Source organism: Gasterosteus aculeatus, chromosome 4 (genome assembly GCF_964276395.1).
Source record: "Gasterosteus aculeatus chromosome 4, fGasAcu3.hap1.1, whole genome shotgun sequence".
Lineage (NCBI taxonomy): Eukaryota > Metazoa > Chordata > Actinopteri > Perciformes > Gasterosteidae > Gasterosteus > Gasterosteus aculeatus.
Window position 1 is genome coordinate 12,793,443 of NC_135691.1, and position 17,736 is coordinate 12,811,178.

Here is a 17,736-nt window from a genome sequence, read left to right on the forward strand (position 1 = left end):
CCTCTCCCACCACCTCAATTGGCACCTTCACTAATCCTAAACTATGTCCTCCTCCCCTTTCTTCTAGGACGACCTGTTGTCAATTCAACACCCCACTCCTCACTTCTGTGAGTGCTCTGCAGTGCTGTGTGCCTGCCACACGTGCAAGGTATGCTGACCTTGGCGGTTCGGCATGGCCGCCGCTATGATTAATGCCTTGACAAGACGAGAAGCAAATACCTCCACCTGTCTCACCAGTATATATCTTCTTACACACATCGTTCCTGTCTCAGGACACTCCTGATGGTGGACCAATTGTACTTGTGTAAATGTTCTCGCCCTCTATCCCCCCCTTCTCCCTCTTCTGCCCGAAACGATGCTGCTGAGAAGGAGGAAATAATCTGAAAAGGAGAGTTTTAAATTCAATACTTTTTTGTCCTCCTCTGAATGATGAAACATGCCGCACTGGGCTCATCTGCAAGGGTTACATGCTGGTTTCCATTCGATAAGGTTGGTACATGTACGTATTTTACCCTGAGAAAGAAGAGGCGCCTGTGTGTGTGTTTGTGTTGGGGGGGGGGGGTTGTGAAGTTAAAACTCCCTCAAGGACAAATGCACTAAGAAGAAAAGCAGGGCTGCTATTAGAAGCCCCATACTCCCTCCTAGGGCCGAGAATAAAGCAAAACAAAGCATTCAAGCACTGAATCACCACTGATAGATCTTTCTGGCGCCATAAACAAGAAGCCCAATGCAAGATGGGAATAGACTAAAGTTAAAAAAGTCTCAGAAATACAAATATTCACCTTTGGGTATACAATACATCTCACTTGTGTCATCGTCTAACAGGTATTTGTTTAAAGACCTCGTACGATCATATGTAGGTTGATATCTCAGTGGAGAAACGGCAATGCTTATTTTCTACTGTTGCATTATAAGCCCTCAATGTACTATTTGGGTTGTTCTTGGTTTTGCATGATTTAGTGCTACAACCGGATCCATTTAAAACTTTCAGTGTTTAAGTTGTTTTGTATGAGTACGATGACGCATCAATTATAACAGCCACGCATTAAATGCTGTTGATGTCATAAAGCTGATGTGCTATGCAACAAGGCATTAAAAGGCTGAGGTGACCTTCCATTGGAAACCAAGGTCATTTGGCAATTGCTTGGCCACAAACCAGCCTAAACACCACCAAGTATAGCAGCGCACACAACAGCCCCTGTTGGTGTGAATACATTTTGGGATTTAGTGGTGTGGCTATTAAAAGGGCATCTGGCTTTGAAAGCAAAGGTGCAGAAAAACCAGGGATTCAAAAAAGTAAATACCCTCTGCCACAAAAAAAACAACAAAGGGAAAAAAATTGCTTAATCACTACATTGGCAACACCTGCCGCTGTGCATGGATTGCATTAGGAATTGGCTATTGAGTCCTTCTTATGAGTCACACTCAAAGACACTCGATTTAAGGACCACTTGAAAATATGTACAACTTTAGGCACAAAGGGTCAAACCTGGAAATTGCAGCTCTACCCCTGAATTAGTATTAGGTCATAGTTTGCTGGTGTGAAAATAGAAATGCCAATATTTTGTTGCTGAACCATTTCATATCCCTGCAAGGCAGATAGATGCTCAGTAGATATAAGACTTCTTTCTGTTACGTCTGCCACAACAATCTATTTGCGTGCCACTAGATTGAATAATAAAAATGTTTGTTAAGGTTTTATTACGCAAAAGAAAGGCTCACAAGAAACATCTTCCATCCCCAGCAGTAAAAGGTCAAACATCCATCAATAAAGCGTCTCAAACCACAAACACTGACACAGGGTTGACATTTTCTTTCAGTGAAGCACCGTCGCATCTGTGCACTTCATATTGGGTGAAGTGCTCCGTTCTAACAGGAGATGCTGCATGAGACCCCTTGACCAGATGAAAGCAAATGGTCGGGGGAGCTCTCTGATGTCTGTGTTATGCATATGTGCTATTTGGTTGGAAGTACTGCGATAATCTAAAGATGTTTTCATCTCAGGCCAGTGCCACGACAAAGCTTGTTTTGCACAGTGGAAATCACTACTGTACCGTATAAATTGATTTCTTAATGTCACAGTTTTCTAAAATGTCATGCTTATGAAATTTAATGAGCTTTGTTCCTGGTTCCATTTGTTGTAGGATATAAAAAAAGAAGGACAAATTATCATCAAAAATGCATCAGCAATCCAGTCACAATAGTGAGGGGGGATTTATTTTTCATTGTAGAACATTTCTACACAACGCTGCTATGATGATTCTGAAAGCAGGTGGTTCAAAAAGTATATTTTATATATCAGCCGCTCAAGATAACACACGCCTCATCGTAATATAAAATGGAAAAAGTAATTAATCATTACGTCCTTCAGCAGCGGGGTTGAGCTGACGATGTCAAAGTTGGAATTGAGTCAATATTGATAAAAATCAGTCTTAACACTTGTTTCTGAGCAATCAAAGGTGAAGAAAAGAATAATTCTAACAGACTATTTTTTTTCTGACTCACCTTGCCCACATCTCCCTTCAAATTTAGTAAGTTTAATTGTTTTAGCACATCTAGCCAATGGGTAAATAGAAGCAAATTAATTATGCACAGCTGTGAGCAAAAAAGAGCCAATGATACACATTTTTCGTGGAAAAACACATAGTATTAGATATCTAGATCTTTGTTTTGACAGAATTTATTTTAAACGGATCCACCATCCAAATTTTTAACGTCTTGTTTTGCATTTGTGCCTGCTGCTCATATGGGTAACAGCAGGTCTATTACATAACAAATCAACAGTTTAATTAATTTACTGTTAATTTACCAATTTATTTATCAAGGAACCAGTAAAATTAACAGAAAAGGGCAAAATACTTTTGGATTATTAACCAATTGGCTGCCTTATAGCGGTCTTTTGGTGGACTGACCAGAAAGGACAGCGTTGCAACTGTCAGGCAGTCTCACACGTGACCCTTGATGTCAAAATTAGAGTCAAAAATCAATCCCAGATTCCTTGCTTCTTGGCGCGGGTTGAGACCTGGTGCATTCATGTTGACAGCCAGTTTCCTTCCACTGAGCCCTTGAACCAATTATTAGTTATTCTATTTTGTCCGGATCAAGCAGCACCATAACTGCTCATTTTTGGTTGTCGTGTAGCCCTGGTCCCTATTTGCTCTGAGGAATTTTCTTATTTTTACTTAAAAATGTATTTCTGTGACAACATTGTGGTTCGTGGTAAGTTTTACTACTAGAGAATTTTTGTACTAAGAAGCAGTCTGGCACTGTGCATGTTGGTGTTTTTTTACCCAATTCTTTTTTTTTTCCAAAATCTGTGATGCTTTGAGAGAATGATCAAAAATACTAAACATACAGTAAAAACGAATGAATGACTGAAGGTTAACTTATGTTAGGATGATTTATATACTGCATAAAGAAATCTAAGATGTTTCCAGGATTGTCAAGTGATGTGTTAACAGGCTGTTTAAAAGCCATAAAATCTAACATTTCTATAAAGCTCTAGGTCTATGGAATAATGCGGGTGAGCCGTATTTTAGTCAAGGTTAATTTGGGTGAAAACAATAGAATTTTATTAAAGTTTAGCAGCCCGGAGTATTGGCTTTCACCGGAATTACATGCTTAGGTGCTTTTTTTGTGCATTGACATAATTTTTTCTGTGTATATACAACAGAGAGAAACTGTAATATTTCTTTTTTTTACAAGAATGTCGCCACAGAGACAAAGATGCAAAAACCTAAATATTAAAATATTTTCATCATTGGTCCGTAATGTTAATCCAGTTTGTCTTTCTTCCTCTGCATTATAGGCTATTATCTAAATGAAAACTTTCAGATTGACACTTTCATTGTGATAATTTAAGTTAGAGCACACACACACAGTCTCTCCAAAAGGAATGAAGACGGTCTCTTAAATAAAAACATGGTCACGCAGAGAATAGAACGGGTGACTATGCCACTTGCACTTAAAACTGTAGTGAGGTTGTCATGGACGGTAAATCATTGAATGGCTATTGCTTAAACATCAGCACCTATAAGTTGTTAAGTTTCTAAATGCCTAGTTATATTGTTTCATGTCTGTATGGCATTAAAACATACTGCATTAAAAGCAATGCTGTGAGAAACCCGGTTGGAGGTTCTGCATTTTGGACTTTCCCATTAGTGTGCCAAAACACAATTAGCCTTGATTGGTTCCCCTCCCTCAACAACCGACTGAATTCTTTCAATCAGGGAGGTCTCTGGTATTTGAAATTAAACACTCTCTGGATGTGCTGCAGATTGCTTCGTGAGACAATCAAAGCGCAGTGCAATGACCGCAACTGAGAACTTATTTCATAGAGGATTTAAAAATGGAATGATTATTATAAAGTGCAAAAACTGAAATAAAAAAAGAATCATGAAAAGTTGATGAACACACACCCTACATATTTTTGAAAGCATCCTAGATGAAGAATGTTTTAGTCTCTTCTGCGTAAGTACCGTTTAGCATTAATCGAAAAAATGAACTGAGTCATACCTCTTTGTATTCCTACTTTATTAATCAATACTCATCCAACAGTTTGAAGCAAGAAAGCAAACATCGTCTTGCGGGACGGCTAAAAGCCAAGCGATGACAAACAATAGGCCCCATCTGGGCCCTGTCTTGCAGAGCCAGACGTTTGTTGCAGTGTGGCTGGCAAGAGCGGCTTAAGAGTTAATTTCCTGGCAGGGATTTGTAGGAGAGCAACATCAACAAGCGGCTGCAGACTGGAGCATGAAAACCATTACTTCAATCCCTCACTCCCTGATATTAATAGGATGAATAAATGTTTTTGTTCTCTGCTTAATTTGGATGAATTCATCCAAATGGCAATGAGAACAAGTAAATATCCATCTCAGCTCTCTTCCTGGTAAGAGAAGACAAAGAGAACTCACTCTGCCTTTGCTTTTTTCTTCCACCTACTGTTTGAGAATTCCTCTGCTCGGCGCCAAGCTCATATATCAGATGATAGCGGAAAAGACTGTGATTGGGAACACTTACCCGGGGAGCCTCTTTATTTTAAGTGGATTCACCCAAACTACACGGGAGGTTGTCATGCTGAACTTTATTCGCAGTAACTCACGGGACACTTTTTTGGGATAACCGAGACAACCAACGTGACATATTAGAGCAACCCAAACAAAATATATACTGCATTTTATCTTGTAGTAGAAATTAAAAAGCATCCAGGCTCATTTTTATGAATCTAATGACACACTAACATTGTGGGGCCAGGAGCATTTTGCATTAGAGAAGAATACACCACAACAACCTCTTCACTTATTCCGCGTGTTTTGTCGACTAAATGTGAAGACCTCCTACATTCAAAAGGGTGTGGTTTGAACTTCTAAAGAGCACGTTATTCCTTTTCTGTCATTTTAGGAATTTCAGGTGCATTACATCTCCTTATGCACTGGAGGAGGGCAAATCCTGAATTGCCCGTTGCTTGGAAAAAACACAGGAGTGCAACGAGATCTGGCCAACCGAGACGGATGTGCTGTATGTGGCTAAGTGTAAATGGAACATTTGGACTTAATCCGGGTAAGACAGATGAAAGTGGCATGTATAAATGGGGCCAATCGTTCCAAACTTCAGACATGGAGTCCTCCTGTACTAATACTAGCTAACCACCATCCAGCAGACTGCAGCATTTGGGTCAGGAGGCCGTGAGCACACAACGCTCTTCAGCTCTCAGTGGACCTCGCAGCAATTCTTCAGTAAGTGAAAAACAACTACAAACTAGTCGGAAAGTCTATCTTTTGCTCGGCAATACTGCTCACACATAGCCAAGCACATCCTCTGCTCCTCCCCAAATCCCAGGCTGAATTACCAACAGTCCCCATCTTTAGTTTGGGAGAGGAAACAGGAAAGAAAGTCAGAGTCACTCACCACACACACACAGAATTACTCTGGCAACTGAACAAATCAATGCTACAACACCTGGGCGGCTGTTTCAGCGTTGCTTCCACATACACCCGGAGAGTAGGCTGTGGTTATTTTTGATTGGATCTAAAACCGAGAAACTCTTGGGGGGACAGTCCACGGCTGCGCGATGGTGCCGCCATAAAATGGCTGCGGTCAAACAGATATGGGAGATAGACATCAAAGGTCGAGGGCAGAAACTCTCCACAAGTGCAAACTGTACTTGACCATTCTCCTCTTCTAGCGGGAAAAAAATCTCACCTTGAGTTTTGAGTAAGAGAGGCAGCCTTTGTTCATTTTTAATGCATTTGAAAACTAGTAATTAAGTACCCCCCCTCCCCCCCCCCCCCCCTTTACCCTCCCTTCCCACGAAATGGACTGGGAAATTGACAAGCTCCGGAGAGCCAGTGAGTAATTATATTTGTAAGAGCAGTGATACAAGATACTCCCCTCTGACTGGGACTCATTACACACCATTAGAGAGGCGCGGCAACTACGCACACATGCACATGCACACGACACAGACACACACATGGGGGGTAGAAAAGTCACACACTTTGAGACGGACGCACAATGTCTCTCTCTCTCTTTCTCACATACACACACATGCAGATCAATGAGCAGAAAACCCCAAACGCTGTTTCTCTTTGGTAGTGTGACGAGTCCTAACAGGACCGCGTCAAGAGAGACAATCACACTGCGGTGGGTTAATAGTAGTAAAATATTAAACATGATATCAAGTCTCATTCATCTAAGTAGTGAAAGGTTCACATGTGAAAGTTTCCAAATGGGGCCTGGGGAGGATTGGGGGGTCCATCCTTTGAAGCAATAATTACCAGTACAGCAGCGTAGGGCTACACGCTACGGGGGGGGAGATAAAACAGCACTGGGATCTTAGTGGACTCGTCTCTAATTGGAACTGTGAGTGGCCGAGAGTCTTAGAATACAGTTTCAGTCCACTACGTTACCTCTGCTTTCCACAGTATTTCTCCCGTCTCCTCGCATTTTTTTTCCTCTCTGCTGGTGGGTTAGTTTCACTCTACGTGGTAAAGCCACCATGCACGTGTCAGGGAAAACCGAAATCAGAGATGAGATCCACTGCGACCTGGCTATTGGAAATGTTGAAAAGCCCTGCTGAGCCAGCAATAGTGTTGCTGCAAAAATGTCAAATTCCCGCTAATGCGACAGATAAATAAATCATTTATCAGTGACCTTTTTTTGTTTTGGTCCAATTTGTTGCTGGTGAGAATTTCTTTGTTCTTCGTATTAACGAATGCTTTCAGATCCGTTGTGAAGTCAAGGATGTCGTTACATAACTGGGCCTATTGTTTCTGAGAAATGAATTATTATTCAGATTATTGTGTGTTCATTTCCAACTACGGTATTTACTGCATTATTAATGCCGTATTCAGATTGCCCAGGGACTGTGGGAGAGGTATATTAGTGTCAGAAAGCGTACTTCGTTGCCTTGTCTGTTTTCACTTTAAACTCATTATCTTGTCTAATTCTCTCAGCCTTCATTATTCCCTCATCCCTCTAAGCAGCCTAATTAAAAGGGCGTCCATTTTTTCATTAATATTCATTTATTTATTCAGCATTTCTACACAAGACCGTGTCACCCAGTGTGGAATCTAAAGCCCTGACTTTCCTTTTCTTCTAATACACAAATGAAGGGAGCCCTGCTGCACAGTCCTTCAGAAGAAGAAGAAGTGGAGTATTTGCTCTCTTCTAGCTGTCAGATGACCCAACGATACACTGTGCAGTGGCTAATGCAAGTGTCGAACACAAACCACTAATCTACTCCACTTAACGCATGTCTAGACTAGATTAACGGCAAAACTGTTAGCGGCAGTGGGGGTTCAATAAGAAACTGCAAACAAAAATAAAATGAAGACGTGTAATTACACGTCTTCATGTTCCGCTCATTGCAATTCACAGTTTAGCACCGAAAGTCTTCAGACAGCTTTGGGTTAATTGGCCCATCATGGTGAGATGTCTCTCTGGCCTTGGTTTTATTTGGTTTATACGAGTGTGTCTGTAATAACAGTTTAAAGCCGTACCATGGGGAGATTATCGGGCCATGCTTCAGCGATGGACATTATCGTTCAGCTACATGCATCACTTCTTTGCTCATTTCTCAGAATGGCTGCTGGGGAGGTTAACCAAGGGAGCCCCTTTGTGGACTGCACATATGTCTCTGTCCGTGCATGTGTCTGAGACAACTGCATCCATCGTGTGTGTGTGTGTGTGTGCAGATGTCCACATGCCCAGAGCGCTTGCATGTGGCGGTTGGAGGGGTTTGTGTGCATGCATGTAGAATGACATTTAGTGAAATGTGGCAACGAGAGAAGAAACATCTGACTCATAATTGAAGTGCCATGAAAGAAATATGATCATGGATGTGTTTTTGGCTTACGTGCTCAGCTAAACCAACAGCAGCAGCGGCACGTGGCGGCACGCCCGGCCGGTACTCGGACGACCTTACCGCCCTGAAGCCTGATTGCCACGCTCAAAGTGATACTGCTCGAAAGTGATGGGAAACAGGGAAAATCGTGCGCATTTAAGGCGAGCGATCCTGATGGCAAAATCGATAGAATGCAGCGCTCTCATCTCCATCAAAAAGAGCGTCTCAAGATTAATTAAGTCGTGCCTGCGTGAGTCAACCACACCAGTCATCTCAATGGCCTGAAGGGTAAAGAGGCACCTCTCCACAGTCACCCTCTTGCTCTCAACATGCAGCAAGGCTGTGCTCCTTGAAGGATGAGGCTGGTCATATTCAATATTTCTCTTGTTATCACCATATTCCGCAAAAGTTCAATTTCATAAATTCACTGATCCTACCAATGAGCATGTGTACTCAAAGTACCTCTGTTTCGTTTTGCCTGTTTACCCTTTAAAGAAAACGGTGTCTAGTTAATTGTTTCATTTCATATATATTTTAGAGGTCTGAAAAATGAAATCTATTTAATGTAAAACATGAAAAATAAGAGGCCTGGAAGATGGAACATGACCACGGACCCGGTTGTGTGTTTGAGTCAGTGTTGCCGACCTGCTGCTTTAAATATTCTTAGCACACCAGTGAATACAAAAGCAATATATGTAACTTTTGAATAAAGATGAAATATCACCACGTATAGACACAATGCAATATCCTTTATATTAAAAGCAGTCAGTGAACGTCCACATCTGAGGCAATATTCTCCACCAATGCAGACAACCACTCAGAGAAATTGTATCCTGCATCCAAAGTGTTTGTACTCAGAACACAACCACCCCCAATGAAAGAAATAAATAAATTGTGAGGAGGCAAAGAGATAGATGGAAACACTACAAAGCTTGGGTAGTGTTCTAACAAACTCCATTTTGTGTTGCTGCAGCTGTTTCCATGGAGCTCACTCTTCTTTTCTTTTGCACTCTCTCTCTCTCTTTCTCTCCCTCTCCAGTCTTTTCTCTCTCACACACGTGCACACTCACACAAACACACACAATCCTGAAAGAGGATTCAGCTGTGTGAGTCAATCTGCAACCAACTGCAACTCAGAGAGAGAAGCCCTCGTTCTCTCTAACAGACTCTCTGCCCCTCTTCTATCTCTCCAGCATCACGCCCATCTCATCATTTTTTTCAACCTCATTACAATAATTTCCTAATTTATTCTAAACCCCAGTCACAACAACGAACCCGCATTCCAAACTCTCAATTATTTTGATTTTGATACACAAGCGCCACATCAACAAGAAGCACAGGAACCCGTCCATGTTTGCAGCGCTGTGTGTTTTCCCCTCAGCCTTGTTCGGAGTGCATGTGGCAATCAGCGGTGCTAATCACACCTAGCTGCCCTACAAAGATGGCCCAGAAAAATGTCCTTGAAGGAGGAGGTTGAAGTAAAAAGACAGGAAAAGATGCTTACCGAGGACACCGACGCGGTAGTTGAGAGTGATAACGATGACATTTCCGTAGCTGGCCAGGACGCTCCCGTCGATCATGTTGCCCGTCCCCTCCATGTAGGACCCTCCGTGGATGTAGACCATCACAGGCTTTGCCCCGGTGTCTCGTATGTCTGCAAGAGCGGCCATCATTAACACATTCACATTGTGGTCCACCCAGTCCACTCAAGGGTCAGCTCAGATTCAGATACAGCAGATACAGCGCATGGTGGCCACAAACAGACAAGCTGACGATCGCCTCTCAGATACCAGCCGTTGGATGCAGTCTGCTACTACCTGCTCGTGGAAGTTGTGGCGATGTTTTTTCATATCTGCTGCTTTGAGATAGAAATGAACGTCCGGTCATTGTGTCAACCCAACTCTATTATAGTAATTGGCCATCTCAGCTGGTGATGTGGCTAGATTGTTTATCCTAAACCAAACTATTAGGGCCGTATTTGGCTTTGCCTGCCAGGAGGCGGACACACTTTCCAATACAGACACGCAGGAAGCCATCAGGGAGGATAAAGAGAGAGGTACTCTGACACATCTCCTAACCGGGGATAAGGCTAATCTAGCTTGACAGTGAAAGGAAAAACGCACCGGCTAATTACACAATGCTATCAGGGGCCTCCTTTTTTACAAAGGCCAATCTCTGTCCAGCAATGTATTTGCATAGTCTTGCCGTAGCATTGTAGGCAGTTCCGTTTGTGTTTTAGGTTTTGGGAAGATGTTGTTTATTTTATCCCCCATCCAGTAATTGATACCCAGCTGGGGCGACACTGCAGCCAGATAAAGCACATCCAAAAGGGCAGAGCAAAGAAAAAAGCCTCTGTTTGAGGAATAGACTGAATTACTGGCTGGCTAGCTAGAGCTGAGAGACAAGACAAGAAACTCTCTCTCATTTTCACTCCTGCTCCCCCCTTGTACCGTGTAGCTTCTCGCCTTCCCCTCACTTTGTATCGCTTTCTCTCACAGACTCTCCCCTGTCTCTCCCTGTTTCTCTCCCGCCTTTCCTCCATCTCTGTCCAACTCACTGCCCCCCCCCCCCTCACCACCCTCTCCCTACACTCCCCCAAGCGGTGAGAGTGGTGAGAATGAGGCAGGATGGGAGGGCAAAGAGTAAGAAAGAGAGAGAGGGAGAGACAGACAAAGACAGACCAGAAGAAAGAAAGATCAAAAGAAAGGAAGGAAGAGAGAAAAATAAAAAAGGGAAGATAAGATATGAAAAAGAAGAAGAGAAAATAGAAAAAAGGAAGAAACCAATGGGCTGAGATTCAAAATGGTGGTATTGTGTTCTGGTCGCTATGGTGACTGAAAGCCAAAATTCAGGATCCTCAGGAAGAACTAATCACAGACCACATCCTGCACGGCCCAACATGCATCCATCTGCAGGCACTGCTCGTCGTTATGCACCCCATCGCATTAGCATGCCTAACACCGAGGACGAGTACTTAAATGCATTTAGAGAGCAGAGTTTTTCTCTAACCTTTATAGCAGAGCTCAGCCTTGATTCACAGTTTCTGTTATTCCCTTGGTTATTCATGGCCCTGTTACGTTTAAAAGTAAAAGCCATAACTTGTATATGATGTGGCCTTATTTATGTCTTTCTTTATCTTGCTGGTATCTGAGAGGGCTACACAGTGAAATGTATTTTACGGCTGACACTTCTCTATGCACACACTTATCTGCTACAAGAGGAGGGGAGGGATGCATGTGGTGAGAAAGCATGAGAGGTTCAGTCAAAGAGGGGGAGAAGGGGGAGAAAAAGGGAAAGAAACAGCATATCCTATTAAAGCTACTCAAACAAATGGACCACAGATACAAGGGGATTGACACAGAGGAAGACGGAGCAGAGGGCAGAAATAAGAAAAAGAGATTAGTCATGTCAATGTTATCAGTCACCTCTTTTGTTGATTCACATCAGGTCTCCATGACAACAGTTAAATCCCTTTTGAGGGAGCAATACAAAACATCGAAGCTCCACTTGGTCTAATCTAGATATTGTCTTGATCTGATGTGGGCAGAGTCACACAGATATCATATAGAGTTCTCACTCTGTTTTGGTCGGAGGAAAGAAACAGATCCCAAATGGGCTTTGGTGTGATGCGAGAACTAACGATATTGTCTAAGTACACCCGCACGTGGGCAGCAGCACAGCATTATGTGAATGTAATGAGGTGATTAGTTCTCTTCAACCAATCACATCAGAGCTTTATCGGGGGAAGGCCTAATCTGGTGTAACAGGTGACTACCTCGAAAAAGCTGCTTCCTGATAGAAAACACATCACTACATCAAGTATTAACAGTATCAAAATGTAGCACAGAGCTCTGAGTTAGGAAAGAAACAGTAGGTTTATTAATCACACACTACTATATTTGCAATAAAATCACATGCACAAATTGAAGATAATAACAAAAAAGGACAAATAAACGTATGTTTTGGTGATGAACAAAAAAAATGTGTTTGATAGAAATGCAGATGAACAATGCAATGAAAGATATTTCACAGTAACACATCATTCTCTCTCACACGTTTGCTCAATCAGGTCACAAAGCATCAACCATACAGTAACATACACTCCATACACACATGTGACATCGTCAGCAAATAATTGTATCACAGAAGAAGAAATAAATAAGAAGTCCTCAGATCACTGCACCTGCTTGAGGTATTGGCGACACTCGTGCCTACAAACTTGAACAGGCCCTGGAGAGCGAAACCTCTCATAAGTGCATCACAGCAGCTCTGGTCTGATAACTCTTCCGCCTCAAAGTGTTGCTGCTGTATCCCCTACTGTACCTCCACCCTTTGTCCTTTGACTCTCCCTCGGTTAAAAAACAATTGGTCATACTGTATATCTGACACTAAGCGCCCCCCAGAAACGGCCTTGACACCCTGGATGGGGACAGGACAAAGGCGAGTCTGCAGATAAGTGTCGGTGGCATTCACTGTGTCAACACTTGGTGAAACATGGTGGCTGTCAGCAGCTATCAGTGAGGTCTGAGGTGGGGGGGGGGGGGGGGGTGACAATGTCCTGATGTGGCAGGACATGACATGCACCCTACTGTGGTGCTCTTGTCAGGCCAAGCTTCACGCTTCACTCATGACAAGTCCATTACTGGCCATGTTCACATTTAAGAAGTGTGTGTTGTTCAGCCGAGGAGCCTCCTGCAAAACAGGCAGTGTAATTACACCGAATTATCCAGCAGTTTGTGTTGTTGTACTACAAGTCACGGACAGTATTCGGAATATCACCAAATGTCTGCTTAATATTCCCTTTATGGAATCAAATGAGTTAGCAGTGTGTGGCCAGGCCTCGAAGGCTGCTGGGAAGGAAAACACTGTAACATTTTCTGTCTTGGACCAGCAGAAAATTGTCCATTAAGACACAGTGGGGAAAAATACGCTGTTGCATCCCACTTTTAAGCCAGTGGACTTTCAGAGCCTGCACATTCTCAGAAGTGATGGGATGGGCATGAAAAGAGCACCTTATACTTAGAGTGTGTCAGACTACACGACACTTGACATTTTTGAGAGCAACTGAGGTATGACACGTGTAAATAAGAAAGAAAATATCAACATGGCATTGGCTGTATGAGAAGGAGAGGTGTGCACTTCTGCCATGAATCTTAACATCTCCACAATAACAGTAATGGGAGGAATGACATTTGTGTGAAGGTGACTTCCTGCTCGCTCACTGCTGTGTTTGTGTGTCCAATGTGATGTTGGCTATAGGGCAGAAAGGGAGCAGTATGTGAGCGTAGAGACAAAGGAGAGGTTGTGATAGACGCCACTGAGTAAAATAAAATAAAAAGGCACGTTGAGAAGCCTTTCAGGCTATCAGCCGAAGCCATACAGCTGGCCAGGATCTAGTTGAGAGGAGGAGGATGTAGAGGCGCTGTCGTCTCTAAGACTCACACACAGCTGTTTACTCCTCGAGTGAACGAAAGCTAACCCTTCAGTGTTTCATCAAAAAGCTGACGTTATACCGTGAAAAAGCCACGAAAGGGTTGAGCACCGCACACCAACGCGTTGCAGGAGAGCACAGAACACAAACCTCCGCCTTCTACTTAAAGTGAACCAGTTCAAAAACTACCTTCGCTTGTTCGGTTCTCTTGATTTTTCAAAAGAAGCACTTTTTTTTGTGCGCATAAGTGAGGAAAAAAAACGGTCTGAGGTTTCCCTATCAATTGAAATGTCTCAAATTATAACCTTGTGGATCCGCCATTAGCAGCAAAGCTTAGCAGCAGCATTCCAAATATCTCTGCATAAATGGGCGTCAAAGGGGCATGATTCCTCATTCATGCCACGACACAGAGAATAGGCCAGTGGCAGAACGGGGAGACTGGTGTGTGAATTGCCCCCACTGTCGATTCACCAGTCTCCAGCCTGCCTGAGCTGAGCTGAGGGCTTTGCTGGATTGGGATCCAGTCAGGCCTGTGCAATGGAATTAATGGTAATTCCCAGGCAGGTGGAGCTCAGCTCTGCTCCCTGGCACAGCAGCGACGGAGAGGTGGGTGTGTGAGAGTGCGTGTGTCTGCATGTCTATGCAGTGCATGCTTCTAAAGCTTGGGCGATAGCATTGTTCGTGTATACAACTGTGTGTGTGTGTGTACGCGCACGCCTCACTTGTTTAGAGGATGTGGGTGTACATGTCTGAGTGTGTGCACACTCACCCTGGATGGAGGCATTCCTCCTGATTAGAGCTGGAGTCTCAGAGTGCCAAACAACCGACACACACACACACATCTATTTTTCATCAGTGGAAGAGGGCCGAGGCAGCAGCGGTGCGAGACACTCTAGAGGTGGAGTAGGGACGGCTGGCTCTTTCTGCCTCACACTGGGCACAGAAGCTCGGCACCATTGCCATGTTCCACCTGGGAGATTTAGCTCCTACACAGCCTGACTCACGCTATTTACATTCCTACCTTTATCTAACAACAGCAGGTAGGTGATTGAAAGTGTTTCCTTTGGTTTTTTTACAGGGCAATAACTGCATCTGTAAAATTGAGTCCTGATTGTGGGCCGATGTAAATCACAGCAACTTGGCCCACGCGTTTGTGTTGCGCTCAAAATTTGAATGCACTTTGGAGTTGGCGGGGGTCGCGGTTGACTATTGCTCAGACAGAATGGAGGACACACTAAGGGACGGATAGAAAAACACGCAAAGAAAGAGGTAGACAGCATGGGGGGAGGGGGGGCTCAAATATGGTGGCAGGGAGGGAGGGAAGGAGCCAAGGATGGACAGAATGCCAACTGAGACAGCATGGCAATGTTGGGATGAACAGACTGAGAGATGGAGGGGGTTAGACAGAGAAACACGACAAGACAGCAGCTCTCTGGACAGAATGAGAATATGTGGATAAGATGTGCATCAGCTAAATAGAGAAAGGGGGGGTGGGGTGGGGTGGGGATTCGGCCTGTATTCTGATTCTACTTGGCCTTTAACTTGAATACAAATGTTTGACTGTTATTAGTTGTGCGTGCAGTGCATTCACTGTCGACAAGGAGATTGCTATTAGCCGCAGTAATAGTACAGCCACTATTGAGTGTGGTAGTGTGTCAGACAGCTTACAAGGACTTTGTGACGAGTCTCACAGAGGTAACAGGCCTCTTTGGGGGGGGAATAAGCGGGATGTAACTGAACACTGACTCCATGAGAAGGGTTCATGTCACATCAAAACAGACACATAACCCTGAACGCCGGAAATCGTCTGTATCATGTTTAGGGATTGATGGCCAACCCTGTCACACATGCATTAGTTACAGCACTGTGGCAGAGATTCTGTTGGGACCGTATTGTGCTTCTGCGGTGATGCTCTGTAAATAGCATTAGTCGCGCTCAGTAAAGAATAGACTTGTCACATTTTCAGTGAGGCGAGTCTTGCACAACAGCTTGGAGACCAAGCCGCTGTGAGCGCACGCGAAGACTTGCCAGACAAAGGGATCGGCACTTGTCAGCGATTTTGAACGGACTTAGGGCTACGTACAGCAACGCACGTGGGCTCGCTTCAGGGAAGACACGCATACACACGCGTGTGTAATTGCACACGCATTTAAGACAAAGGCTGAAGGCAATTTGGCATCAGTTGCAAACAGCTCGACGTGGGCTTGAATGCAGTAACACCTGCGTGTCGAAGGGGTGCCATGGCAACGCTTCCTGATCTGTGATCCAGCCCACCGGCAATGAAGAAGGAGCTTCAGTTCGAACCTTTAAGCATCTGGATAGGAGCGTGGCCAGCCGAGCTACAGCTGTTCTACAACCGGACGCAGGACCCACAGCGAAGCCGGGATTAAGCAAGCCAACATCCACAACTGACAAATTGATGTGAGCTGCCAGTTTTCCCGCGTGGAAGAAGCTCCGTTTTGCCCTCAGCGCGCGATATGATACCTAACTTTGCTACAGCCGCACAATCTTTCTCACTAAATACACACGTTCTGCAAAAAAGCCAATCCGTTGATACCAAACTAGAGTGTGCACCAATGGCTTTATCTTGATACGCAACATCATGCTTGCATCACCTGCCCTACTGTGGAAAATGAAGACAAGGGCAGGGCGTTATCAAGGGGTTTGATTTAGATTCAGGGACTTAAGCCGTTTCTGTTGCAGCACAAGAATTGTCTCTCATTCTAATCTCGGCAGAGATCCACCCTGAGCCAGGAATATCCCAAGATAAATATGGAAAGTGAACAATGCGACTGCTGAGCAGCAACTTCCCATTTGCAACACCTCTCGGCCTCTAATCCTCTCCAGCAGCACTCCTCAACTGCCGCTCATCGTCTAAATCTGCTGGCGGACCCGGTGAACATTCGGATATTAAACGGCTCCTTCACTTCCACTGCCTTTCTAACCGCAAAGACAGCCGCTGGCGAAACGTTAAGAAGGGACTCTCACCACTGCCTCTGCCCTGGGGAGTCACATGTTGCTCGAGTCACCATGTGAGAAGTGAGTCAATCCGGGCTTGGTTATCTTGACAGCTACAATATCCCATCTGACTCTGAAGCCAAACATCCATGCGATCGATTGAATTTTGATGCTTCGACACAAGAGACTTCACATTCACTCACACAGTCGAAAACATTCGATCGGAGACAACATTGTTCTACGGATTACAATGTGACAAGGGTGCTTGATGATTGCATTCGCAATTAGGAACTGAATAAAAATAGAAATATGCAAAACTAAACAAAAAACATAAATGATCAGAAAACGGTATCGTTTTTTTGGGGGGGGGGGGAAGAGTCATGCACCATCTTTCTTCACCATGGAAAATACCTTCATCTTCATCACCGTCGTTATCCGATAAATCCTCGCTTTGTTTTTTTGCATGGGCTCCTGTTATTGAAGCAGGGAGAGACATAGAGAGGCACAGGGAAATTCAAAATAGCATGTTTGACAACACACAGATGGCAACAGGGGCCATTCCATACGAATCAGTAATTGAGACCACATGGGAGCAATATACAATGTTAATTCCAATACACGTTTCCCATTTGAAAATTTGAAAGTTGATTCATCAAGGACATCTCTTGTTAACGCTCTCAGCACATGCACATATAAAAAAAATATTATATTAAGAGTACAGATATATACCAATACAAAATACAGAAATAAAAACATGTGAGGTAACTTAAACATAACATAGCATATTTAGAGAAGAGTCATACACCACTGGCAGTTTCATTTTTTCTTTTTAGATTTGTCAGGCATAAGCCCTGAATCCTTATAAGTATGTTTGGTAACAACAGTATTAGCTGATTTTCTAAAATAATGAATCATTTTGGCTTTTCGAGCAGGGATTTGACGAACAAGACCGTACAAACTTGTTCTCTACGGAATATGCACCGATACTTGTTTTTTTAGCTCG

General features: G+C 43.7%; 1 protein-coding gene across 3 annotated transcripts in view; it reads right to left on the minus strand.

The window, feature by feature from the left end:
• The window catches only part of nlgn3a (neuroligin 3a), a 113,182-nt gene that overhangs the window by 62,086 nt on the left and 33,360 nt on the right, over positions 1–17,736 (minus strand). For 2 of the 3 annotated variants that reach the window (XM_040172498.2, NM_001267668.1), the window contains 2 exon segments: positions 17,145–17,204; positions 9,849–9,998 (listed from right to left, as the gene is read on the minus strand). In XM_040172498.2, coding sequence (XP_040028432.2) covers positions 9,849–9,998; positions 17,145–17,204 — 210 coding nt within the window. 3 annotated transcript variants of the gene reach the window in all.